At 55.4% G+C, this 25,356-nt stretch overlaps 2 protein-coding genes across 13 annotated transcripts in view; both read left to right on the forward strand.

Moving 5' to 3' along the window:
• Nucleotides 1-5,091, forward strand: part of CEP350 (centrosomal protein 350) — an 83,713-nt gene extending 78,622 nt beyond the window's left edge. For all 12 annotated transcript variants that reach the window (XM_069789714.1, XM_069789713.1, XM_069789712.1 and 9 more), the window contains one exon: nt 972-5,091. In XM_069789714.1, coding sequence (XP_069645815.1) covers nt 972-1,136 — 165 coding nt within the window. In that variant the 3' untranslated portion in view covers nt 1,137-5,091. The remainder of the gene's footprint in view (nt 1-971) is intronic.
• A 6,786-nt stretch (nt 5,092-11,877) lies between these two features.
• Nucleotides 11,878-23,574, forward strand: QSOX1 (quiescin sulfhydryl oxidase 1). The gene is made up of 12 exons (XM_069789726.1): nt 11,878-12,199; nt 14,395-14,495; nt 15,801-15,849; nt 16,029-16,131; nt 16,917-17,007; nt 17,242-17,387; nt 17,854-17,988; nt 18,182-18,311; nt 20,253-20,375; nt 20,471-20,615; nt 20,852-21,031; nt 21,448-23,574. Exons 1-12 carry the CDS (start codon nt 11,914-11,916, stop codon nt 22,176-22,178), a joined length of 2,220 nt encoding a protein of 739 aa, XP_069645827.1. The 5' UTR covers nt 11,878-11,913; the 3' UTR covers nt 22,179-23,574.
• Nucleotides 23,575-25,356: the final 1,782 nt, after the last annotated feature.

The following is a 25,356-nucleotide window of genomic DNA, read 5'->3' on the forward strand; positions in this document are numbered from 1 at the left end:
TGAGTTCAGAGTGTAGGATTTACAGTCAGGGGAGCTTTCTGCTGAAGCTGAGCAGAGAAAGAGCTTTCAGCAGGTTTTCTTTGTCATTTTTAATATGAGTGATGTTTGCATCCACTCTTTCTTATCTCAAAAGTTTGAGTTTGTTAGGATTTATCTGTAATACTGAAGTGGTCACTTAGACAAATTTTTAATAAATTTAAATTGGAGAAATCCACTTTGAGGAGACTCTCAATAAGACTTGATTTGCTGAATGAAATTATATATTTCTGTCTGTTACTAAAACACCTATTTGCTAGTGACCAGTAAAACAGGATTTTGCTTGTCAACCATTTAGGAATAGAAGGAAATAAATACACTTTGAGTTACTCTTTTAGATGTAATGGTACAAAATTCCATTTGTAATAATGAAGCATGGAGTATTTTGTGCAAATGAATTGCAATACTATCATACAACACGTGCCAGCATTTTGTCTTCCTGTACAGGAAAAGTTAGTTATTTCCTTTAGGTTTTCTAATTCTTATTCGAATAAACTGAACTGCAGTAAAGCGTTTTCTTTTTCTCCTTCCCCTGTTCAAGGCCTTTGCATGATTTCCTACCAGTTTAAGCTGCATGGAATCAGCTTCTTGCAAATACACAATTAGGGACTTTTTTAATGGAGCTTCTGCTGTTGGCCAAGAATATCCCATTAGCTGAGTTCCTTCAAGTGAAAAACTTGTGCAGGAATATGAAATCCTTTAAAATGGATACTACAGTGAAAGGTAGAATACAGTCATACAGTGAAATAGCCTGGTTCAAATAGATCTGTGTTCATTTTGCTATTCCAAGCGTTTCCTGTAATCTCTTACAAAGACAGATATGTTGTTGGCAGATGTGCACTATTTGGGACTCTTTCTGGAACTTTGCAGGGGATATTATCCTAGAGCAACAGAATTGTAATGTTTGTATTGCCTTTTCCTTTCTACCCTCCAAGGTGCAGGAACTTCATGAGGAAGAAGCACAGTGGGTGAACTATGACGAGGATGAACTGTGTGTAAAGATGCAGTTGGCAGATGGGATCTTCGAGGCCTTAATCAGAGACACTGTTGATGTACTGAACCAGATAAATGAGAAACAGCGGAGATTGCTGCTTGTCTGACAGTGCTGAAAATAAACTTACAGCTACGTAACCACTGAGTCACGGGTCTTTCTGACTCCTGACGTGCTCTCCACCCTGCAAGTGCTGCTGCTGGACTTCCATGCGTGGGGCTTAAAGGCAGTTCAGATGTGATTAAAGGAACCTGAATTTGCATCCGCTGCCACTAGAGACCTTGCACCAGATTTATTGTTTGGAACAAGCTGATCCCTCACTCGAGGCTGCATTGTGAAGCGCTCAAGACTGTTCGTGTGCCAATGCAGTTATGCCACATAACTGTCAGCAGCTGTCTGGGGCTCCGGCCTGGGGCTTTGACATGGTCAGCTTGTTCTCTGAAAGGGTTGGGTTAAGTTGGGATATTGGCTGTTTTGCTGGAATGGCTGTCAGCCATCAGTACTCATCTTGTCTTTAGAAATGTGAGTAACTTGGAGAAGAAACGGTTTGATCAGGTTTTAGTCATAAATGGAGACTTACCGTACTGAACAGTGTTATAATCTTAACACACCTTCTCCTGCAGCCCTAACAATGTGCATCAGTTTCTTCTGCTCCAGAGCCCATTTAATTCCCTTCTCTGTGAAGTTGGTTTTCATCTTTCTTCTGTGATGTGGTACCAAGTATGGTGCCAGCTAGTCCAGGGAAATTAGATGATGTTGCTTTCTGTATTCAAGTAAAGAATTCTTGCTGCTTTTCCTACGTAGCTTGCTTCAGTCCTGAGGTGGAGCAAGATAAAGGCTGCCTAACGTCAAGTGTGAAAGATGAGCCCGTGGACAACTTTCTTCCTACCATGTAGCACTTCTCTTCCTGGAGCACCAGCTGCTCCCAGATAATGGATACTCAGGATTTTCTCAGGCACGAGACATGCAGGAGTGGAAAACATTTCCTCACAAAAATTTGGCCTTCAATCCCTCAGCTTCTTCCCTTACTGTCACCTAATAAATCAGAGAAGCTGTTACTTGAAAAATTTAGAGAACAGAGTGTATTCACCAAAGAAAGCGGTGTCCAGTGCTTGACTATCTGCATGTTTTGTGCTTGTGGGTTTTTTATTTATTTTCAGATAATTTATTAAGTGGGTTATAGGAGAGTGTCCTGTGCAGTTGGCTGCACTGTCTTATGTTTTGGGACAGCCGAACTTGAGAAAGCATCTGTTCTGGAAACTTTCAGAGCCCTGTATTCTTCACACAAAACCTCCAGCTTTTCAAGGCAGATACAGGGAGGGGAAGGTATGAAGAACCAAACCACAGTGACCAGGGGTGGGATGCGAAGGCAGGACTAGGAATGGCGCTTCACCACACTTGGTTCAGAAACAATGGAGAGTTGAGGGGGCTGAGCTGAAAAATGATGTGAAAATTCTCTGCTCCATCTGTTTCCTTTCTTTCACAGAACTTCTAGGCCATCAGCAGCTGTTACATGGTTGATTTGGTGCTGGGTTCAACTGCAGTGTCCTTCTGCTGAGTGCTTGTTCCTAACCTGTCCCTCCCATTCTTGTGTTTTCCTTGGAGGAACACAATCTGGGGTCAAACATTGATGCCTTAATAGTGGATGTCCCTGTTTGCTAACCTGGGACAAGACCCAGAGGAGAGCCAGATTCTTCAGACACACTGGAGTGCAGAAAGACACTTTGAAGCCCTCAGAGGTGCCCCAGAGATGCTGCAGCCCACAATAGGTGTGGCAGGGAGATCTGGACAATTTCATTCATCTGCTTGGTTCTTGGGCTTCCTGCTATATGTACCTCTGCTACTGCTCCATTCTGTTTTCTCTTTTCCACCTTTTTTTTTTTTTTTTTGAAAGCTATCATTGGAATATTTGCATTTTGCACAATGACACATAGCTGGTAATTCTTCAGGGACAGCACTGGGAAACGTTGGATTTGTCAGAGGTCCATGTAGATTCTCAGATGTAGTATTGCCAGCACATCACTTGTGAGTTAATGGTGAGCCATATTCATGGGAGCTTAATGAGCAGAAGAACAAGGAGGAGGTAATGGTGTCTAGGAACACCTCCAATGGGCATATGCATGTCTGTCCTGCAGTAGTGGCCCTTCTGGCTGGCTGGAAGTCAAATGGTCTTGGTGGAACATTGTTCAGCATTTTTTCCTAAGTGATTCACTTATCCACGTAAAATGTCATGATGCTGAACCAGGAAACTCTTGAATGCTTAAGATAGAAGCAAACTAAAGCTGCTACATTTAACCAGCATGGTGTCACTGATTGGGTCACCACCTCAGATTCCCTTTCCTGGGTGTACCTTTTTCAATAGCAAGGATTGCGATTTTTGTGGGTAGCAATTACGGAAAGAAGGCAGAAACCTGCAGCATAGGTTTGTAGCTGGAGTATCAGAGAAACAAAGTTAGTTTCTGTTCTGTAGATAGCGTGGTCAGTGTTGAGTAGGTCGCCCTGCATCCCCGAGGCTTTTCGGCTGTTCTGCGGGGCTGGCAGGGCTTTTCTGGTTTGTCCACCATCAGGAAGAAGGTTGTACAGTTGGCCTGCCAGGGTAACAGGGACCATTGGAGATTGTATGCCTGTTGTCTTGCTGGCTTGGATAGTGCTAGTTTGGTACCCTCAACAGAAGTAGTAACTATTTTTACAGCTGTTTGGGCAGAAGGAAGCTGTGTCTAAGTAATGGCTTTACTCCTTTGCAAACATCACCGTTTATTTTTGGTAGCAGTCCTTGCTAGGAGCAACCCTAAAAAGACTTGAACGTACATGAATTATCTTCTCAATACCTCAAGTGTGTTGAGTTGCTTTGAGTTGAGTGTATGCTCAAAACCTCGAGTGTGTTGAGTACTTGTGGGCTGATGATTACCGTGGTGAAGTAGTGGTCTGTCTGGTCGCAGCTGGTAACGAGGAGGTATGGGGAAGCCTGGAGTCACACAAACAGGCTGAATTCTCTATTTCTGTCTTCTCCCCAACCTTCCCTTTGTAAGAACAAGATGGTATTTCTGGGTCCTTGTTATCTTGGTGCAACCACGCTAGAAGATTCAAGGCTGAGATGGTTTTTTTTGAGACCCATGAGCTGTTCGGGGCAGTGGCTGTCATCACTGGGGAGATGTGGTTCCCTCTTTGGAAGGATCTTGATGCCAGATGGGAAAGCCCAGGCTTGAGAGGACAAGCAGCGCGAGTACCTCTCTCACAGCAGGATGCTTCCTGAGCCATGCTGTGGAATATCAGTACTTCTGCCTTTCAGAAAAGGCTTGTTGCTCACAAGGTGGAATGAGGGATTGAAAAAATCCCATCTTGTTCACTTTCCTTTCTTGAAAAAGTGGCCTTAGCTTTTTGCAATACTTGAATAAGTGTGTACCTGCAGAAGATCTTCAGTAGCACAGTGATAGAGACCTTTTAAGTGACTATTCTGTGAGGAACTGCATGCAGTTCTGACTTTAATAATCCCTTTGCTACATTAAGAACATTAGGAAAATAAAGTACTTTTCAGCAGAGAAACAGTTGAATCTTATAAGGTATTTAGTGCATCTGAAGTGTTTACAAATCAACTAAAATGGAGAAAAGCAAACTATTGAACTTATTTGTAATTTAAACGTTAAATGCAAAATTATATACAGATGAAAGAGGAATACTGTAATTAACCTGCATTTACTAGTTTTTTCCTTGACTTTGCAGAGCCTTTTGATATACATTTGCAAAGCCGCCTTTTGGGAGGCTCCGTCTCCCTGTGTACTGTGTTGTGGAGATGCTGAAAAGAAACCCGTTTACTGTGTATGTGTAAATAACCTGGTAACTTGGTTTTTGGGCCAGTTTCAGCTAATGTTCACATCCAGAGCAGCTTTGCACAGTAGACAGACCCAAGGATGTGGAGGGTTGTTTTGGGTTGGGTTTTTTTTTTTTGTAATTAAGAACTGTAAAATAACCAGGGAGGTCCCTGTGTACACCAGTGTAAATATCTTTGGTAACTGAAATGTACTTTAAGAGAACAAAATCTGTAAATAAACTGATTTATAAATTAATCTTGTTTCCTGGTTCTGTATAAAATGGAGCTTTATAATTACCCAAATGGTTGCTAATTCTGAAGGTGTCCTGGAGATTCGTCCCTTGTATGTTCCCCTTTCTGTCTGATGCTGTACTTGGGATGCCAATCACAGTCCACAAAATCCCATTAGAGTTGCCTTAATTATAATTATAACATTATTAGAATTTCCTTATTGTTAAAGCCAAATGTTGATAAAAGCAAAAACAGAAAATAGCATTGCCTAATCATTGCTGGAGTGCACAGCGTGATCTGTGGGAGAAAAATTACTCCTTGCACATGTTTGTTTAAAATAGGTTTTAAAAACTCATGCTTTAAAACATTGGGGGGGGGGGAAGCTATTTTTATGCTAAACAACAATCTTGGAATTAAATTCTTCAGAGCCTCAGTCTTGTTTTGGATCCCTCAATTAGGCTCCTAAATTGTTACAGCTCTATAGAGCTGCTGTTACCAACACTGATCACTTCTTCACCAAGGGGGCAAACATTGCTTCCCTGGAAACTTTATGTATTGGTGGAACTTTCCTAAATCTTTGCTGTTTCCTTTCCAGCAAAAAAAACCCAAACAACCCCACTTTAACATATGAAAGGTCCTGGAGCTCTGTAAGAAGACAGCTGAACACTTGCAGTGCCAAACCACAGGCATGCAAGCATGTGGCAAACAAGTGGCAGTGTGAAATGTGTTAAGACCAAGCGTGCTTATTGAGCCTCCTCAGTCCCTACAGCTGCTGCTGCTCCTGTACCTCTGCTGTGTTTTGGTGCCATTTATTAACATACAGACCAGCAGAAAAGGCTTTGCTTTCCATTTACTACAGATGTCTACAAAACCCAGCAGTGGTCTTTCTGGCTTGGAGGATGCTGTGTGGCAGTCTACTCACCGCTCCTCTCTGCCTGGGAGAGGCGTATGCATTAAACAGGGTGGGGGGATCTTTGTGAACAAAACCATTGCAAAGGCATTGCTCTGTGCTGAGCGGTTATTTGCTCTTTGTTTTTTCTTAGCAGAGGTATCTCATCCAGGAGGAGGACTTGCTGCACTCAGACTTTCATTATGGAAGCAGCTTTGCTGCAGTCGCGCAGTGCCAGCGTGCAGTAGAAGTAGTCCTCAATGGAGTGTGCCAGGAACACTGTCCACAGCCCTTGTACAGACGGAGAAGCACATCGTGGCCCTCTGAGCTCGGGGGGTTGAACCGGCCAAAGCGTGGCGGTGGGTTGTTTGATGTCCAAAGGACCGAGACAAAGTGGTGCTGCAGCCTCTGTGCTCTCATTATCGAGCAGTGGGAGAGCATCCGTGTTGCTGCTTTCTTCGCCCTGCAGTGATTTTGCTCCACGAGTCCTGTATTTTCGGACAGTGATCTACTTGCAGCCGTCAGCATCCATCCCTGGAGTGGCTTAGAGTGCATTTCACATTGAAAAAAAAAATTAATCTGTGCTTCTCTGGCTAAAGAACTGGCTTCCCTTTAAAACGGCTCGAGCGATGGGAACGCTGCCACGGTGCTCTGGCGGGTGACACAGCAAAATGCTGTATTGCTACTGCTGTCCTTGCCCAGGATGCCCGGTAATCAGCTTGATGAAGGCTCTAATTTCCTCATTTGCAAGTCTATGTTGCTTCACTTTGGCACTGACTTTCTATGGTGGTGTTTGTGCAACTCTTCCCAGAACCCTCGGAACGCAGTTGCCTTTGACAGCCATTTCACCCGTGGACCTGGTGAAACTGCTGGGTTGGGCAATGGCAGGCAGCCGCCCTCCTGACAGCACGTTGGATTGAGGGGGACTGTTTTGGTGCCACCCGCTCCCAGGTGCCTCCCCGGGGAGGTGGTGCCAGCTGCAGCCATCCCATGTCCTAAAATGCCTGGCGAGCACTGGAGCACTTGAAATGTTGACTCTGCTCCAGACATCTCTGCACCCTGCCTAGCACAAGGCATTCTGCAATGTCTGGGCTGTCATTAACACGGCCTCAGAAGAAAAGGAGCTGGTGGGGAGCTGCTGAACGCCGGCAGCTCTCTTCAGTGAGCAGGAAGGAGAGGAGGGGGGCTGCCCAGCTGCTGGCACCCAGCCTGGAGCACGGGCCATTGGCGGGCAGGAATGCAGATAAGACTTAATGGAGTTTGAAAGCATAGGATGGTCTCTGGGATGGAGGTCCTGTGGGGGAGGGAAAGGCACCTTGCGAGGTCTGGAAACTGGAGCAAACAAAACCCATAGCCCCAGCCCTGTGCCCTTTCTGCCTCTTCCCCAGTAAGATCTGGCAGAAATTTGGGGGAAAGGAGGAGAATAGAGCTGTTGGGGGGCAATAGCTCCATTCAGGAGGCTGAGGGTTGGGCAGGAACGGGACATAGAGGGGAGATGTTTGTGGCAAGATGCCTTCTTTTGCCTGCCAAGTGTGCTGTGTGAGGATGGCCTGGAGTCGGTCTGGTTGGTTCCTGCTCTGAATGTTTCTCTTGGCCCCAGTTTTCCAGCCCTTTGCTCTAGCTGTGCAAGACCTGCTGTGTCCCTTGGGCTGCATTCCCTCCCTGATGTTGGTTTCAGGTGGCTTCCTCTTGCAGGTGGACTTGTCTGTCACTGACCCGTGAAACCTAGGCTGACTTGAACTAGGGTTTTGTCTGTGAGTTTGCTGGAAGTGGAAATAACACCAGTTCTGGGGAGTGTCCCAGAGATGTATTCACTTTTATTCCAGCAAAATAAAGGAGGCTGCAGGGGATCCTACCGTTCATGTTGCTTGGCTCAAGGAGCTCAGCAAGGAGCCTGTTCCAGTGTCCGTCTCCTGCTGTGTTGCTCCACGGAGGTGATGGAGCCAGTGCTGCTCAGTGAACCTGTGATTTGGCACACCAGTCCTCGGTAGGTGACGCCTTGCTTACGTTGCAGGACTACTGCCATGGCAAGAGAGGAGTGCTCCGTTGTCATCTGTGTGGTATTCTCAGTTTCATGCGCTGCAATTAAACCAGCTGCTAAATAATGATGTGGCAAATCTGGGCGGTGTGGCCTCCTCCGATCTGCTCCTGGAAGCTGGGCAGATGAGCTGGAGTGGAAAACATCTGCTCTGTGCATCCTGGGTCATGGTGATGATTTATGACTTTAAGTAGATCTTAAATTTGCAGGTAAAACGTTTCCTACCCAGACATACCAAAGACAACACCAGTTCTTCCCGGTCCCCCCAGGTCCCACTGAAAAGAGTAAGCGCAGCATCGCTGCTGTCCTTTTGAGCAGGGATGAATCAGCAGCAGGTGAACAGTAGAAAGGGGCTGGTACTGCTGTAGTCTCTCTGCAGACAAACTATGTGAACGCATTCATCACGTCCTGAGAATGCACCCCGGATTTTCTTTTACGTCTATTGTTATTACAGGCTGGTTGGGCTTGAAACGTAGAAATCAACTGTATCCGACCAAGCCTGTCTTGTGTAGTCGGCAATTCCCAGCTACCAGTGGGGGTTACAAGGGGCTCTCCTAGCCTTCATAGGTGTGAGCCCGGCAGAGCTGATGCAGGGTGTGGGAAGCAGCTGGGGTTCACATCTACCCTGTGCGTTATTCCCTGTCTCAGCAAAGCCGCGGAAGCTGGCAGGTTTATCGCGCAGGCGCTGCCAAAGGTCTTATCTGCCAAGACATGGTTTCAAATGTGTGACTGGTGCCACCAGTGGAAAAGTGCCACCTGGATTGGAGTGTCCCAGCTGACTTCAGCTGGCTGGGAAGTGGCAGGTGGCGCAATTTTCACTCGCTCTCCGAGGCTGTTTGGAGATGCTAATCGGGGAAATGAGGCTTTTTCTTTTATTTAGAGAAAAACCACATTTTAAGTGGTGCTGTGCTCCAGATCGAGGAGGGCTTCACTGAGTTCATCAGTCCCATCTTGTGAAGGCTGGAGAGAGAGGGAAAACTGTCGAGCCTCCTCTGCAACTGGTATTTCTGAGGCTCTTGCGGGAGAGTTGGATGCAAACTTCTCCAAACAGCCTCCGAAATGTCAGGGCCGGGTGATGGGGTTGCCATGATTGTATCATGAGTCTTGCATTGGTTGCGTGTTATTCTTGGAGTCAGTTCCTGGAATCACACAATTAGGTAAGAATGTGTTCTTTAATTTTCAAGGAAGAAAGTCCATTTCAGGATCTCCCTGTCCCTGAACCTTCACAACTACAGGGAACTGAGAAGGTCCTGGGTCAGCTTACCTGGCCATTTTGAGCTGCTGGTGTTTTGCAGCCAGGTTCATGCTTTTAAAAATGGACAGTAAAAGTCTTTCTCCATTTTCTGAAACATAGTCCTTTCCAGTACTTCAGGGGCTGAATACATAAAACCCCAACTGCTCTTTCCTCGTCTCCTCTCTGACCCAGCACAGAGGCAATCAGGGTAGCTCTTTGTGTCTGTGAAAATGATCCATTTTGGGTGCACGAAACAAGTTCTGCAGGGCTTAAATGATTTTGGTGAGATCTTAGCAGCCTTTGAGGCTCTCAGCCTGTTGGTGTTGCCTGCGCCTCATTGACTTCAAGAAGATTCCTGCTGGCTTTAGTCTGGGAAAGGAAATTTGAGAGCTGGTGAGCTTAATGAACTAAAGCCACTGCTCAGCTGCTGCACAGGGACTTGTGCAGTGCGGGAACCTCTATGGTGGTCCTTAGCCCATGGCCTTGCTACGTAGGAGTGAAGCACATCTTTTCCCAAAGTTAAGGGTGCCAAGGTGGGCGCTGAAGGCTTTGCTGTGCAGTCCAGCTGAAAACCAAGTAGGTTCCTAAATGTGCCAGGAGAGCCTAAAGCTGGGCTTTACGGCTGGCTGGGGGCTCAGCAGCCAGGCATCCAGAGTCACCCAGCACCCACCCCCTGTGCTTTGCTGCCCACAGGCTCTGCTAGCAGGGAGGGGGTGCAAAGCAAGAGAGGACAAAAAGACAGGCAGTGCTTGGGAGGGCATTTCTAAAACGTCCCCAGACTTCTGCTCCTTCTTGATTTTTTTTTTAATTCATCTTAGTTATTCTCAGATCCATCTTAAAACGGGTTGTTTCAAAATCTCTGCTTCATCTTTGGCTTTCCATGCCCCGTCTCAGGGCATTCTGCAATGAAAATCCGGCTCTTCCCAGTTTGAGGTGGAAGAAAAGCCTCGTCTCTTGCTTTGCAGCAGCATTAAAAGGAAAAAAAGTCTTTGGGGGCAAGTCTGTGCCTGGAAAGCCCCACACCCTGCCACTGAAGGAGGCTGGTCCCTGAGGAACTGTGGGGACTGGACGTGCCAGCCTGGCAGCAGGGTTGTCGCTGGCTGTTCCAGGCAGCCGGAAGCAGGAGCATCCCCACCCCGGGGCTTCGGGGGGATGAGCAATGGCATGGCTCACCTCAAAAGGAGCCAGAGCCCCGGGTTGTGGGCTCTTGCCCATCTGCCTTCGGGTTAGATGCTGCTTTTGCATCTAAAAAAGGATTCGAGGAATTTGGGCTCCCTGGAGGGGGAGGGTGCTGGTAATTAGGCTGCTGCTCAGCACCTCTCCTTCACCGTGATAACCTAATCAAACCTACAAGCCCTTCAACTAAAAACTTTAGCCCAGGGTAAAATAACGGTGATGACATCCCTAAGCACAGGCGTTCTTGTCTTTTAATTGCCAGCTGGATAAAGACAAGTCGGGGCAAGGTCTCTGGTAATAGCGAGGGACCACCTTTCAGAGCAGCCCTGCATGGGCTGAGCTGGACCTCGGACCTCTCTCTCTCCTAGTTGGACAGCAAAGTGTGATAATCCCTTAAGCATTTAATTACAGCTGGCAGGGCTGGAGCAAACCAATTTCTGCCCCGTTTCCATCAGCCGGAACCCGCAGAAGGTGCCTGGCAGCAATCCCACGAGGGTCGTGTCAGACAGGCTCTGTCGCCCACAGCTGGGATGTCTCGGGGAGCCCCGTAGCTCCCCCAGAGCCGTGTCCCGTGTGGAGGCCCCTGCCCTCCGCTGCCACGGCAAGGCTTGGCTGTGGCAGGCTTGTTTTTCTAGCATGGCAGGTCCGCCTAAAATACCTAGGTGGGGCCCAGCATGGCTAATGGCCTTCCTGGGGATGGAGCCAGCAACCAACCCTCAACAGCGATGGACACCCCCAGCGCCGGGGGCCCCCTGGCCTCAGGGGGTGGGGAGGGAGCGGAGGGCTGGATTTCAGGGCTGTGTCCACCCCGGTGGTACCCGGCTCTGCCCTGGGGCACTGGGCAACGGGCACCTTCCGCCCCGGAGCCAGTGACGTGGGTGTGTGTGCGTGAGCGGTGGCACGGCCGGGCTGACGGGGAGGCTGTGGCCGGACGTGGGGCCACCTGCTTTTTTTTTTGGGTGGAGGAGCTGGGTTTTGGGGCCTCGTCGGGTATCCTTGTTGCGTGTCCCTGGTGGGTTTGGGAAGAGGGCGGCCGGGTCCCCGGGGTCCCCCTCCTGCGTGGTGTTCCGGCAGGCGCTGCCCGGTGACGCTGGCTGACATCAGGGCGCCTGACCAGGCCGCTGCCCTCAGGCCGGCGGCTCCCCTCGGGGATGACCGTAATGGCGGCACCGCGGGTTTTGGGCCTGAATCAGCCGCCTTCGCCTTTCCCCACTTTATCAGAATTTTATCATTTTATGCCATCCGTCCGCTCGCGGGGACAGGGTGGCACTGCGGCCTCGCCCCCTTGCCCGGCGCGCTGCCTGATGCTGGGGAAGGGCTGGGGGGGGTTCTTGGGGCAACCCCCGATGTGGGGGTGACGGACGGGGTGCGGGGGTGCTGCCGCTGCGCGCCCGATAGGGGGCGCCGCGCCGCGGGCCGGTTTGGCCCCGCCCCCTCCCCCGCCCCCAGCGGGCGGGGCGCGCGAGCGGCCCTAAGAGGCGGCGGGCGGCGGCGGGCGGCCTGGCGGGCGATGTGGCGGCGGCGGCGGCGGGCGCGGGGCGGGGGGGGCGGTGGTGGCGGGGAAGGGGGGGGCCGCTGGTGGCCGGCGACGGTCCTGCTGCTGTCGCTGTCGCTGCCGGCGGCGCGGCCCCGCGGGCTGTACTCGGCCACCGACCCTTTGGAGCTGCTGGGGCCGGGGGCGGAGGGGCGGCTGCTGGGCTCCCCCAGCGCCTGGGCCGTCGAGTTCTTCGCCTCCTGGTGCGGGCACTGCGTCCACTTCGCGCCCACATGGCGGGCCTTGGCCCACGACCTCCGCGGTGAGTCCCCGGCCCGGCTGCCTGCCCCTGCCCTGTGCCCCGCTGCCCTGCTTCCCCCGTCCTTCCCCGCATCCCTGCCTGCCTGCCCCGTCAGCGCCCTCAAACCCTCCCTGTGTCCTTGATCTTGGTTTCCCCCTCTGTATCCCCGTTTCTGTCTTCTGTCAACATCTCATTTAATTTCCTGTGTCTCTGCCCCTGTGTCCTTATCAGCACCCTTAAATCCTTCCTGCATCCCTGTCTGTTCTCCCGTCAGCACCCTGAAATCCTCTCTGTGCCCCCGCTTCCCCCATCAGCGTTCCTAAATCTCTCCTGCGTCCTTGTCCCATCATCCTCCTCTCCATCAGCACTCTTAAATCCTCCCTGCATCCTTGGCCCCTTCAGTACCGCTGCACCCCCGCAGCATCCTCCCCATCAGCACCCCTCAATCCCTTCTGCCCTACCCTCTATCAGTACCTCTAAATCCCCAGCACCCCTGCCCCAGCCTCCCTGGAGCATCAGCCTGGTGGGAAGGCCCAAGCCCCCCCAGGCCCCCCCTACCCGCCCCGGTGATGGCCAGGCCTGGCTTAGCAGCATCCCTGGAGCCCCTTTGGCTGGGAGAAGCTCAGGCTGAGCCTGACCCAGGCATGGGGTGTCCTGCTGCCCCCCCCCAGACCCTCCCTCAGCCCCTCTCTTCCCCGGTGCTTGCAGGGAGAGGCTGGCAGGGCGCTGGGGCCGGGCTCTGATCCCAGCCGGTTTGTTCTCAGCTTTGACCTTGATGCCTGGCCTGGCTGGTGCCCAACCCCACTCGGGGACCCACACACCCCACTGCCGGGCCCCTCGCCCCACCAGGGCTCATCCTGCCTCCCCTGGCATCCCGGGGTGCGCACGGCTTCTCCCTGTTATTGCACTAATTGATATAGCGCGGTTGCTGCCGGTGAGTCAGGGCACTGGCCGGGGCGGGTGTCCTGTCCGTCCCTCCGAGGGGATGCCGTCCCTCCCAGGGGATGCCGTCAGCTCTCCCCAGCGGGGCAGGATGTGAGGAATGGGGTGCGTGCCCGGGCCCTGCAGGGGAGCGCCGGCTCTCCTGGTCCCCCTCCAAAATTAGGTCCCCCCAGGGCTCCCTGCTCCAGAGGCTGGACCATGGGTGGGGTGCCCGTGGAGGCAGGGTGGGGAAGCTGCCCCCGTGCCGCTTGGCATCCTTGCTGCCGTTCCCATGGGTGGATTTTCGCAGGAGCAGGCTGGACGGGGAGGATGCCAATGCCGGGGTGACCTGCGGGCACCACGTGCCAATGAGTCCAGGAACGTGCCTGGCTCCCTGCAGCAGGGCTTGGCACCGGCCCTCCTGTGTCACTGGTGCTGGGACAGCGGGAAGCGGCTCATTTGCCCCGTCACCTGCGGCACAGGATGGTCCCAGCGGGTCCCTATCTCTGGCAGGCTCCCACCCAGGGCAGCGTGGGCTCCATCCGTGTGCCTGTGCCCCATCTCTCCCTGTCCGCTCAAATGAGAGGCTGGATAGTCTCTGGCTTGTGTCCTTTACGCTAAAAAGAAGCCATTTCAGAGCTTTTATCTCCATTTTGCTGCTGGCTTTCAGAGACTGCTGCTTGAAATGCTTCCATGTCCCTTTTTCTTCATCTCTGTTTTACCCCAGGGACCCTCTCTGGGGAGGCAGTGGTGGAGAGATGCAGATGCTCAGTACCTGGGCAGGCTCCGCTGTGGTGCCCCGCCCACTGTTTTTGGGTTATTCCCTCTTGGTTATCGACCATGTCCTTGGTCTGGGGTGAGACAAGCTGGAGCCCGTGTTTCTTGCTCTCCCCCAGCCGCGGTTAGCCATCCCTCCCCTTCGCCCGGCAGCCTCTTTCTGCTGGGGCAGAGGCTGGGCAGGCAGAACCTGACAGGCAGGCAGCTGCGGGCAGAGCTGCCTGTGCTTGGGTGCCGGGAAGGGCAGGGCGTGCAAAGCCTGGTCCCACCTCGCACGGCTTTCCCCACGCTCCTGCCGCACGAAAAGTAGGGCACCAAACACCAACGCGGACTGCGGCTTCGGGTATTTGGGGCTTGGAAACCGTCGGTTGGTCTCCTGCGAGGCATGAGCCGTTTTAGGGCCGGGAGGGCTGTGTGCTGGCTCAGTGGGAGATCCCCGCAGCGGTTGTGGGGAGCAGGGCAGTTTTTGGGGCCATAGAGGGGCTGAGCTGTGCTGACTAGGTTCTCTGTCCCTGCAGAGTGGAGGCCTGCGGTGATGCTGGCGGCCATTGACTGCGCCGACGAGGCCAACCAGCAAGTGTGTGCCGATTTTGGGATAACCGGCTTCCCCACGCTGAAGGTAAGGGCCGTGTGCACTGGGCACTTGCCTGGTTTCACTGTGGTTTGCCTTTTGGCCTGTCCCTCTCTTGCTTAATCAGATAGTCCTATTGCACCAAAATATTCCCTTTGAGGCTTTGCAGGCTGGAGCTGTTTCATCCTTCCCCAAAACATAACTGTGGCCAGGCTGCAGCCAGTGCAACTGCTGGGTGATGTAGCAACAAGGAGGGGGAAAACCAACATGCTGCTTTGTGGTGAAATGTAGAGGCTGGATCTCTCCTAGGAGGGGGGATAGTCTGAAACCTGAATCGGAAATGCCTGGGAAAGGCTGCTGGAGGGCAGAGAGTGGTTGCAGGCGCAAGTTTCAGAGGAGCGTGCAGGGGTGCTGCGGGAGGCTGCATGGGGCTCTCCTGAGAGCCTCCTGCGGTGGCTGGCGAGGTGCCGTCCCTCCTCCTGGGCCCGTGCCCAGCCCCTTAGCTGTGTCAATACACCGTTTTGTAGTGTTTCCCACTGCAAACAGAGCCTCGCTCCAACACAAGTAATAAAGCTGAAGCACTCCAGGTACAGGCAGTGAAAGCCAGGGTCGCCTTGAGACGGAACGGGGGGGATAAGGTTTTCGTCAGACATGCCCTCAGTCCCGGCTTACAGGCTCAGCCCAAGGTGGGGTCAGATTTGGGGGTTTGCCAGGCAGGTTGTCTTGTGCCTCAGCCCTGCCCTGAGGTGTCACCAAGCACCCACTGCCTGAGCACCAACCATCTGTGGGACATTGACCAAAAGGTCTCCTGGGGCAGGGAGGCAAGCTGATGTGGCAGTGCCAAGAAGTCACTTGCTTCATATGCCCTGTCCTCACTAAACACCTTTTGCAAACAGCCAGTGCTCCCAGCCCAGCCTGCAAAGCAAATACCTGCCTGATGCAACCTGGTTTCGCTGCTCTGGCTGTGTTGTGGGCACTGGAGCCACCGTGGGGGGCCAGGAGTGTGGAAAACCCCCCTTCTCCTACTTTTTGAGAGCTCTGGAGCAGGGAGATAGTGGTTTGCAGGACCGGGAAGGTCCCTGCTGTCTGCCAGTGCTCAGCCCTCGGCTGGACATGGCTCCCAGCCCATGCCTGCATTCCTCTCCTTCAGGGGTGCCCCACAAGACCGGGACGCGGCTGGGAGCTCCCTTTGTGGTGACTGGTGTCGGTTGGCATGCTGTAACATCATGGGGAAACCGTGGCAGAGCTGGTCTGGGGGGAGCTTCTGCGTGCTGGGCTGCACTGCCTCCCTGTCCCACTCCAAACACTGTCACTCCTGTTTCCCCTTGTGGTTTTTCTTTTTTCCCCTTTCAGTTCTTCAGAGCTTTTAGCAAGAAGGCAGAGGATGGGATAAGGATTACCAGTGAGTATTCAGAGCCATGGGGTTTTCTTGCCCCAGGTGTGAACGGCCGAGCTGCCCACACCCCCTGCGTGTTGGGACCTCAGGGAGCCCAGGCGGGCAGCTCAGAGCTGCTCCCCTCGGCTCAGCCCATGGCACCAGCCTCCCCAGGACTGACCCCTTGGCATCCTGTCCCCCTGCAGATCCCAGTGCCACTGTTGAGGACCTGCGCCATGCTATCATCACCAACCTTGAGCAGAGCCAGGACACCTGGCCGCCCGCCTGTCCTCCGCTGGAGCCGGCAAGGTAGGGACGGCATGACTGGGAGGTGGCTCTGGCCTCCATGCCATGGAGAGCAGGTTTCTGGGGAAATCCTGAGCCAAAAATGAGCATGAGGCAGCTGCTGCGTGACCCATGTCCTAAGGAGACACAGATGACCTGGCCAGTCTAGAGCCATTTACGCACCCCGGATGAGACGGGCCATGTTGTTGCATCTCCTAACAAACCTGCTCATCAGCCTTAATTAGAGCAAGCGGCACCTGGGCTGAGTACGTGGCAGTGCTGTGCCATGCCAAGTGAGGCTGCTGCTGTTAGCAGCTTTTTCCTGCCCTGAGAAAGGGTTTTCTTGATTTGGTGCAAATTTGCTGGGATCTGAGTTGTCTTTGCCGGAGGCAGGTGGTTGCTCTGCTACGCCAGGCAGGAAGCATTTGGCTTTCCTGAAGCGATGGTTGAACCGGGTATGTGCTTCAGGTCTCCAGTGCCTCTGTGTCCTAGCCAAAAAAAACAACAGCTCTGGTTCAAGTTCGTTGCTTATTTTTTTCCCCCAGGCAAGTGTGGAGATTTCTTCTGCCCTGCCCATGCTTTGTTTTCTGACTCCTTGGCTGACCCTGGCAGGTCTTCTCAAAGCCTGTGAACCAGAGCAGAAAATTGGCCTGGAAATTTCAACAGGGAGGCAGTGCCCACTCGGTGGGGCTGGATCTACACCAACATCCCCTGCTGAATCCCCGGGACAAGGGACAACCTCCTTTGGGGCGGGGTACACCATCTGGCTGATGCCAAGGCACCTACTGCCATCCTCTTCTCTTTTGCAGCACAGAGGAGGTTCGCACCTTCTTCCAGAGGAACAAGGACCAGTACCTGGCACTGATCTTTGAGAAGAGCAACTCCTTTGTGGGCAGAGAGGTGAGTACAGCTGCATTTATCCCCCATTTCTCTTGAAGCCCATGTCCCCAGTGCCCAATACTCCTGGGTGCCTCGGGCAGAGAAGTCCTCTTCCAGCAGCCTCCCCCATCAGCTTGCACACTGCTTTGCAGGTGCAAAGTGTTATACAGGGTGCAAAATAGCCCTGCTGTACCCCTGGTGGGGCTGGGGTCTTGCCGCCCCCCCCAGCTGACCCTGGGGCCGCTGGACTTGCAGGTGGCACTGGACATGCTGCAGTATGAGAACGTGGCAGTGAGGAGGGTGCTGAGCAGTGAGGAGGAGCTCGTGGAGAAGTTTGGCGTCAGCACCTTCCCCTCCGGCTACCTGCTCTTCCGCAATGGCTCCTTCTCCCGCCTGCCCGTGTGAGTGCAGGATATGGGGCTGGGGGCATCCGGGGACCCTGGTGGGGTGCCAGGCTTGTGCCCCATCTCTCCGCTCTCCTTTGTCATTGTGGGAAAGTTCAATAGGAAGGAGACAGTGGCTGGGTCGGGCAGGGGGTGGGAAACTGCTGGTGGGCACTGAACGGGACTGCTAGCCCTGCCTGGAACTGGTGGAAGGGAAAATGACTTGTGACCGAGCCCCGTGAGCCCTCTGCCACACCTGCCTGGAGATGGCACAGTGTGGCTGCCTGGGGCTCAGCTCTGCTCCAGGTTGCATCCCAGGATACCTGCTGCTGGGGCAGGTAGAGAGTATGGACCACCTTGCACTTATTCTGCAGGTCCGAGTTGCCTGTCTGGCTAAGCCTTTGGTCTCCTTTGCTTCCTCCTGGGGGCCAGGGACTGTTTGGGATGGAAGAGGGGCTTGCTCACAGCTTCTCCTTCCTTGCAGGCACATAGAGGCACGCTCCTTCTACACCTACTACCTGCGCTTGCTCTCGGGAGTCACCCGCGGCTCCTACAAGCTGAACACAACTGTCAGCACTTCCAACGAGACCAACACATCCCAGCCAAAGCATGCTGACCGGTCAGACCTCCCCATCCATCATTCTGGGGCTGCGGGAGGCTGGGGCTGGTGCAGGGAAGAGGTGCTATGGCCATGGGTGGGCAATGGGCTGGGACCGTGCCTTTCCCCTGGGAAAAAACCCAAATCGTGGCTGGGTCCCTGGGGCTGGCAATTAACGGGCTGATGGACCATCGTGTTGCGCTGCACTCTCCAGCTCCAAGGTGTACATGGCTGACCTGGAGTCCACGCTGCACTACTCGCTGCGGGTAGAGGCTGCCCGCGCTGCTGTGCTGTCGGGAGACCAGCTGGCCACCTTCAAGTGCTACGTGGCCTTGTTGGTGAAGGTGAGAAATTTTTGGTGTTGGGAGAGGAACTGTCCACACCTCCATGTAGCTATTTATAAAGTGAAATGCAAACGCAGGGTGCGGGCCGCCATGTCGTAGTGCTCACGGGTAGCGAAGTGCGGCAGTCTCAGATGTGAGCCCTGTGCCCTGGTGCTCAGTGTGTCCCACGGCTTCCATGGGGCTGTCCCCATCCCTGTGGATCTCCCAAAGTCAGCTCAGAGTCTCAACAGGAGCTGGAGAGTTTCAGATGAGATGTGGGGAGCCGGTATTGGTGGGCAGAGGAGGATCAGCACTTGCAGGAGGTGTCGAGGCAGTAGGTCTTTTTAGAAGAGACGCTGTCACCCGTTGGGGTGGCAGAGATGATCAGAGGGGTTTGTAACTCTGATCATCTGACTTTGATGCTCGGCTTGGGGAGCTGATCTCTGTGGGCTCCTTTGATAGTCCAGGAAGGGGACTCCCGCTCTGAGTCAGGCCTAATTTAAGGTCTCCTTTTTTCTTCTCTGTTGGGCTTGGTGAAACTGAAGTGTGTAGGAGCTTTGAGCCAGCAGAAGCAGGGCAGTTTAATTTCCTGGTGTGATGGAGAGCTGCGTTTGGCTGAATTTCCCACCGCTGGGGTTGCAGGAGCCCTGTCCCAGCCCAGGCTCCTTGGCAGACCTTCACCCAGCTATGCCCGCCTTCTTTGCTCCCCCCTTTGTTACCCAGGGTCTCACTCTCGGTTTGGACCTCACCTAGCCCTTGCTGATGTGTGAGACATCCCCCGCTCCCACCCCTGCCTGCTCTCCCTGAGCAAAGAGTTCCAAACACAAGCCACTGATGCAACAAGTCTTAAGTCCTCAGCTCAGAGCTTCATGTGGCTTTTCCTCTGCTTGCCTCCAGCTATCACCCTCAGTATTTCTCCCTTTAATGAGACCCACGGGGTTGTGGAAATAAATCCCCCATTGCACCAGCTCCTTCGCCAAGTGTATGAGCTTGCTGGGGTGGCAGGGAGCAGCAGTGGTTTTATTTGATCAGCTTCTTTTTCTTCCTGCAAACCTTCCCCTCGCTGGCCGAGCACTGGATTTGGCAAGGAGCCGAAGCTGCGTCCCTGATGTGGGCAGGAGGCACCGGGGTGGTGGGTGGCAGGGCTTCCACGAGGATGCTGAGCCGGCACTGCCGTTGCCGTTGCTGTGCTCATCCACAGGACGGAGCAGCGTCCCCAGGATTGCTGCCAGCCCAGCTGGGCTCAGGCTGGGGGAGCTCAGCCAGCGGGTCCCAGCCTTAACTGTTGCCTTCCCAAGAGATAAAGAGGGAGGAAAAATTCTAACTTGGAAAGAAACGGTGCCTGGAAAGCAGGGAATTGTGCAGCAAAGCCTCCAACCGAAGGAGCCGGGGGGGATGACTGTGTTTTGCAACAGAAATACCAGGTCACTGATGAATTCCCCTGCGAATTTGGGGCTTTTGGTGTGGTTCCCCATGGGCCCGGGGAGAACAGCTCAGACTTAGCAAAATGCTCCTTTCTTTCGATTCCTGGTCGCTTTTCCTGTGTGCTGCTGGTCTCGTCCGCCCGGTGGGTCGATCCCTCTGTCTGTCCATCGGTGGCACATGCTGGTGGGCTGCCTCCTCTCCCTGGAGCGCCTGTGGTTTTAAAGTGCTGCTGCTAATCGGCTTTGTGCTGACTTATGGCCAGAGTGGCTTTTTGCCTCCCTCAGACGGGGCCAAGGTTCGGAGCCTGAACATGCACGCGGGGACCTCGCCACCGTGGGGGGGACATGCCACGGCCCCCAGCCCCTCGGGGCCAGGCACCAAAACCTTGCCAGGACCGCACTGCCCTCCAGCACATGCTGCCGTAGAGGATACTGGTGCTGCCCAGTGCCTGTCCCGGTGAGCTGGGGGTGCCGACGGGCTGCCCCGCTGCTCCCAGGGCAGGGTCTTGGTTTTCTCACCTCTCTTCCCCCTCTGCAGTACTTCCCCGGGCGCCCCTGCGTGCAGACCTACCTGCAGTCCGTGGACGGCTGGCTGAAGAACTGGACGGAGCCTGAGCTGCCCCGCAGCGCCTTGAAGGAGGCCATGAAGAATAACAGAGATGTAAGGCACCCGTGGGCACCCTCTCCCCTCTTCCCTCTCCCTCCCACCCTGCATCATCCACCAGCTCCATCACGCTGTGTCTGTCTGTCCTCCAGGCCTCCCACCCCGCTGTGCTCCCCACCAATGTGACCTGGGTGGGCTGCCAGGGCAGTGAACCCCACTTCCGTGGCTACCCCTGTGGGCTCTGGACCGTCTTCCACCTGCTGACCATCCAGGCTGCCCAGAGCGGCCCTGACAAAGGTATCGGTGTCCCTGGCGGGGTTTGGGTCTCGGGGAAGGGGTATCCGGACAGGTTGTGGCATGGGCAGGGATGCTGTGTGCAGGCAAAGGCTTGTCTTGCCCCAAGGTGGGTCTGCAGGGAGAGCCACAGAGTTGGGGTGTGGGGTTGCCACCTCAGCTGTGTGACCGTGGTGGTGGTGACACTGCGGGGTCCAGACTTGCTCTCTCGTCCCCCACTATCTTCTGCCTCTCCCCAGAGCTGCCACTGGAGGTGCTGAGCACCATGCGCTGCTACGTCCGGCACTTCTTTGGCTGCCAGGAGTGTGCCCAGCACTTTGAGGCCATGGCAGCTGAGTCCATGGATCGGGTGGCAGGCCGGGAGGAGGCTGTCCTCTGGCTCTGGTCCCACCACAATGAGGTCAACGCTCGCCTGGCGGGTAAGGGGGGGCCGCGAGGAGGGAAGCCAGGGCGGCTTCCCAAAGGGAAAAGGGGAGGCGAGGTGGAAGGAGCATCCCTCCTCCTGGATGGAGCTGGCAAATGGCTGCCTTAGGGTGCAGAGGTGGGGACATCCTGTTGTCATCATCCCCCATCACAGGGGACAGCAGCTGGCTGCGCAGCAACAGACTGCCCCGGAGATGCAGCTGAGCCTTACACGCTCCCCGCAGGGAGCTTCCCAAAGCTGCCACGTGCCCTCGGAGGACCACTCCTCCCGAGACGGCTCTTCCAAATGTCCCCCTCCCTGTCGCCATCACCATCCCCAGCTGCTGGATGCTCCGGGGTGTTTATACCGGTACAGGGGGAGGGCTGCGTTGCATGTCCCCTCTAACCCCCTCACTGGCTCCACTCCCTGCAGGAGGTGACACGGAGGACCCCAAGTTCCCCAAGCTGCAGTGGCCGCCGCCAGACATGTGTCCCCAGTGCCACAAGGAGGAGCGGGGGGTGCACGCCTGGGACGAGCCAGCCGTGCTCACCTTCCTCAAGGCACACTTCTCCCCGGCCAACATCTACCCGGACTATGCCGAGGCCGACCCCATCGCCATGGTCAGGGAGGGGATGGGCGCCAGGCTGGGCACTGAGGGCCTGCGAGAGGAGAGGGAGAAGGAGGAGGAAGAGGAGGAAAAGGAGACGGAGGGCGAGATGAGAGCTCCGGGGCGACCAGGCTCCCCCGAGCCGCGGCGTCCCAGCATCGTGCGGCTGAATCCCAAGCTGCGGGAGGTGAGCGAGGACATCGTAGACCTGGACTCCTTCAGCGAGCAGCACTTCAAGAGCCAGGCGCTGCGAGCAGCAGCCGGCCGGCGCCGGCGGCTCAGCAAGCGGGACACCATCGCCCTGCCCCGGGATGCTGGGGTGGGCCGGGAGCACCGGCGGGCTCCCGGTGTCCTGGTCCAGGAGGAGGAGGAGGTCAAGGAGGGCGTGCGGAGGAGCCCCTGGCTGCGGGTGCTCGGCTTGGGCTTCTCCCGTCTGGACATCAGCCTCTGCGTTGCCCTCTACTTCCTTTCCTCCATGTGCCTCCTGGGCATGTACACCTTCTTCCGCCTCCGCACCCGCGCCCGGAAAGGCCGCCCTGGCTTCCCTGTGGCCTGAGAGCGGTTGTGGGGGGCCGGGAGCTGTCCCCAGGGTGGGTGGGTGGGCTGCTGGGACAGCGTTTTGTCCCCCAGCAAGAAGGGGTTTGGTGCATCCCCGCTGGGAGCTGCGCCCGTTTGCAGCGGTCGCCTCACCCAGGGTGGAGGCAATGGCTGGAGGGCTCCTTTTAGGGGGAAGGAGGTGTCGGGGCATCCCCCTCTCAGGTTGTGGTGCCACCTTTTGGGTGCGTGGGAGCTGGGATGCTGGCAGCAGTTTGGATCTCGGCATCCAGCTGCCCCCGGGAGCTCCCCGGCGCTGGGCTGGTTTCAAACTGGGAAGCCCAGTCCCGTACTGGGGAACAGCCCTTTGGGGTCAAACCACTAGTGGGACCAGGAGTGTGGGGGTTTAGCCCCCCCAAAAAGCGGGCACTGCTGGGTGGGGGGTGGCGGGGGGTGGCAGTCATGGGTTCAGCTGCATTTTGTGTGTCCCCCACTTTGAGACATGGACTGGGGCCCCCCCACCTTTCCTCGCCCCCTCCCCACGCTGTTGCTCACTCTCTGCTTGTCTTAGTGGAATAAATTATTTTTGCCGACGCCAGCCCTGCTGTGTCGGCTGGTCCCTGCCATCTCCCTACCGCCGGCTGTCCTCACTCCAGCCTCCCCCATCACCCTGGGAAGAGCACTGGCTTGGTTTAAATCCTTTAAATTTTTTTAATTGTTACTATTGTATGTTTTCTCCTGCTTTATGCTTCTGGATGCACCCGTGGCCAGCTGCTCCCCATACAGCAGGCATGTCCCCATGGTTGAGGTGGCTGGTGGTTTGTCCTCAAGCAGGGTGATGGGGAGGGAGCCTGGGGGCGGGGGGGGGCAGGAGGTTGCTGGAAAAAAGTTGGCACGAGCCATGGAGCTGTGGTTCAGTGCTGGCCATGCCCGTGATCCAGAGCAGAGAGATGCACGCGAGCATCCCTGCAGCCCCCTGGGGACCGGGACCTCCGCAGGTGTGAGCCCCTTGTGCCTGTCCCCGATTCTCTCTGCCCTTTTATCCTTGTTAGGAATCATTAAGGAAAATGGTTGTTTTCCGGGGTCGGGGCCATCTGCTCTCCCGGCGCTGTTTAAATCCCCCTGTAACAAATTCATTGGGATTACGCTGCCCTCCCCTAATCCCGGCCCTTCCCCCCACACGGGGGATTTAAAAGGATTAGAGCCCGGCCGATAATAAACTTTATTAAGGGGGAGGAGGGGTGTCAATCCGATTTGGAGCCTTTTTCTTGATATCTTCACTTTGCCCAGGTGGGAGGTGAGGGCCTGCGGGATAGGGAAGGAGGGTGGCTGGCTCTGCTGCTGCCCAGGCGCTGGGAGCTCTCACTCCTCTGGACCTTCCTCCCTCACCTGCCCTTGAAATAAATTTTCTTGCTCCATTTTTCCTTCTTCTTTGGTGTCTGCGCACGGTCACATCTCTGTGGGATGTGGGGCTGGCACTCCTGCCCTGCCACCGCTGGCCCACTTGGCCTTGGCCATGTCCCTTAGCTGGGCCCTCAGTGGCCTCATCCCGGCATGGAGGGGGGCTGCATCCCCCCAGCCGGGTGCCGGTCCTGCCCACTGCTGGGTGATAGATGGGGAAGGTCTCATCGCTGCAGCCCTGCTGCCTCCTTCTCCTTGATTTCCCTGGGGTGTTTGTCCCCAACATCAATAACCCCCCATGCACCCCCTCCCCACCAGCTGCTCTCCTGCATGGGACCGAGGGCTTGTGACGAGGGGCTGCCCGTGGTTATCCCCGGCCCCAAAATAGTTCGGTGGGGTTGCCAAAGCTTGGGACAGGCTGGGGGATGTATTAGGGCGCCTTTGGGGGATGCAGCAGGAGGGTGCAGGGGATTAGGGCTGGGGAGGTGGGTGCTGGGGTGGGGGAGGAGGGACCTGCTGGTGGGGGGGGTCAGCAGGCAGCCACAGGCAGGGCTGCCCAGATTAGCATCCCCAACAGGGCCGCTGGGGAGATTTACAGGACCGGGGAGCTAAAGCGGCCGTGCACGCAGGAAAAAGAGAGTCCAGTAAATAGACTTTCCGTAATCCTGTTTGGTGCAGTCCCAATCCTCCCAGCCCCAGCTCTCCCAGGCTGCGGCACCGGGGTGTCATCGTTTCCCCCCACCCCCAGCAGCTGGGGAACCCCAGTGCAGGGCACAAACAGGCCAGTGCAGGCAGCAGTGCAGGCAGCAGTGCAGGCAGGAGGCTGCTGCAGGGCTCAGTGCTACCTGGGGGAGCGTCCCCCACGCTGTCCCCCACCCCGGGATGGTGACTTTGAGGCAGGCCCCCACCCAAGCCCTGGCACAGGGGGGAGCATCAAACTGTGCCATGGCCACACTCGCAGTGGGATGGGCTGTCCCGGGGGGGACCCCTGCTCCAAACTCCTTGAGGTGCCCTCCCTGATGGGGGTTACCCCTTCCCAGTGCCGCCACAAGCCGGGGCATCCCCGGGGCTAATTACCCAAATGGCCACAGGCTGGTGCGAGGCGGCTGCTATTCCCTAATACAATTTACCCTCAAGTGCAATTTAATTTTCCGTGAGGCCAGTGGCTGGCCCCCCGCACCCCCCCTCCACGCACCCAGCCACCTTCCCACCCCTTCGGCACTCGCTCCCTCCCGCCTCACCCCTCTTCCCTTTCCCTCCTCGGCACGAGTGAGAGCCTTTCTCCACCGGCATCCCCCCGTCTGCCCACGCTCGGGCCATAAAATCACCAGGGGTTCGCTTAATGTCAATTAATTTTCAATTACAACTAGCAACGCCCCATTCGGCAGCACCTCCGAGGGTGAGAGGCTTTCTCCAGCCGCTGGTGAGTACCCAGGTCTCGCCGTGCTTGTCCTCATGCCAGGCCACCCCGGCAATGGGGGCTGGGGGGGGTGAGGGGTGAGGCAGGGTCACAGGTAATTATTGGGGTAATTAATAAGTGGGGAGCAGTGGGGGCCACCGGCAGGCTGCGCATATGGGGGCTCGGAGTGCTGTGGCCAGCGCTGCCTGGAGGGGAGGCAACCCCACATCAAACTGTGGCTATGGCAGCTTTGGCCCCGTAAGGATGTCCCCTCACTTGGGCTGAGGGAGCTGGTTTCGTCACGCGAGGGGACTCTGAGAGCTGGGCTGAGACCTGGCAAACTCGCTGCATGGGTGGTATGAAGCCTTGCTGTCGGCTGGGCTCCCTGGCCCACTCTGAG

This window comes from Haliaeetus albicilla, chromosome 8 (assembly GCF_947461875.1).
Source record: "Haliaeetus albicilla chromosome 8, bHalAlb1.1, whole genome shotgun sequence".
NCBI classification, from domain to species: Eukaryota; Metazoa; Chordata; class Aves; order Accipitriformes; family Accipitridae; genus Haliaeetus; species Haliaeetus albicilla.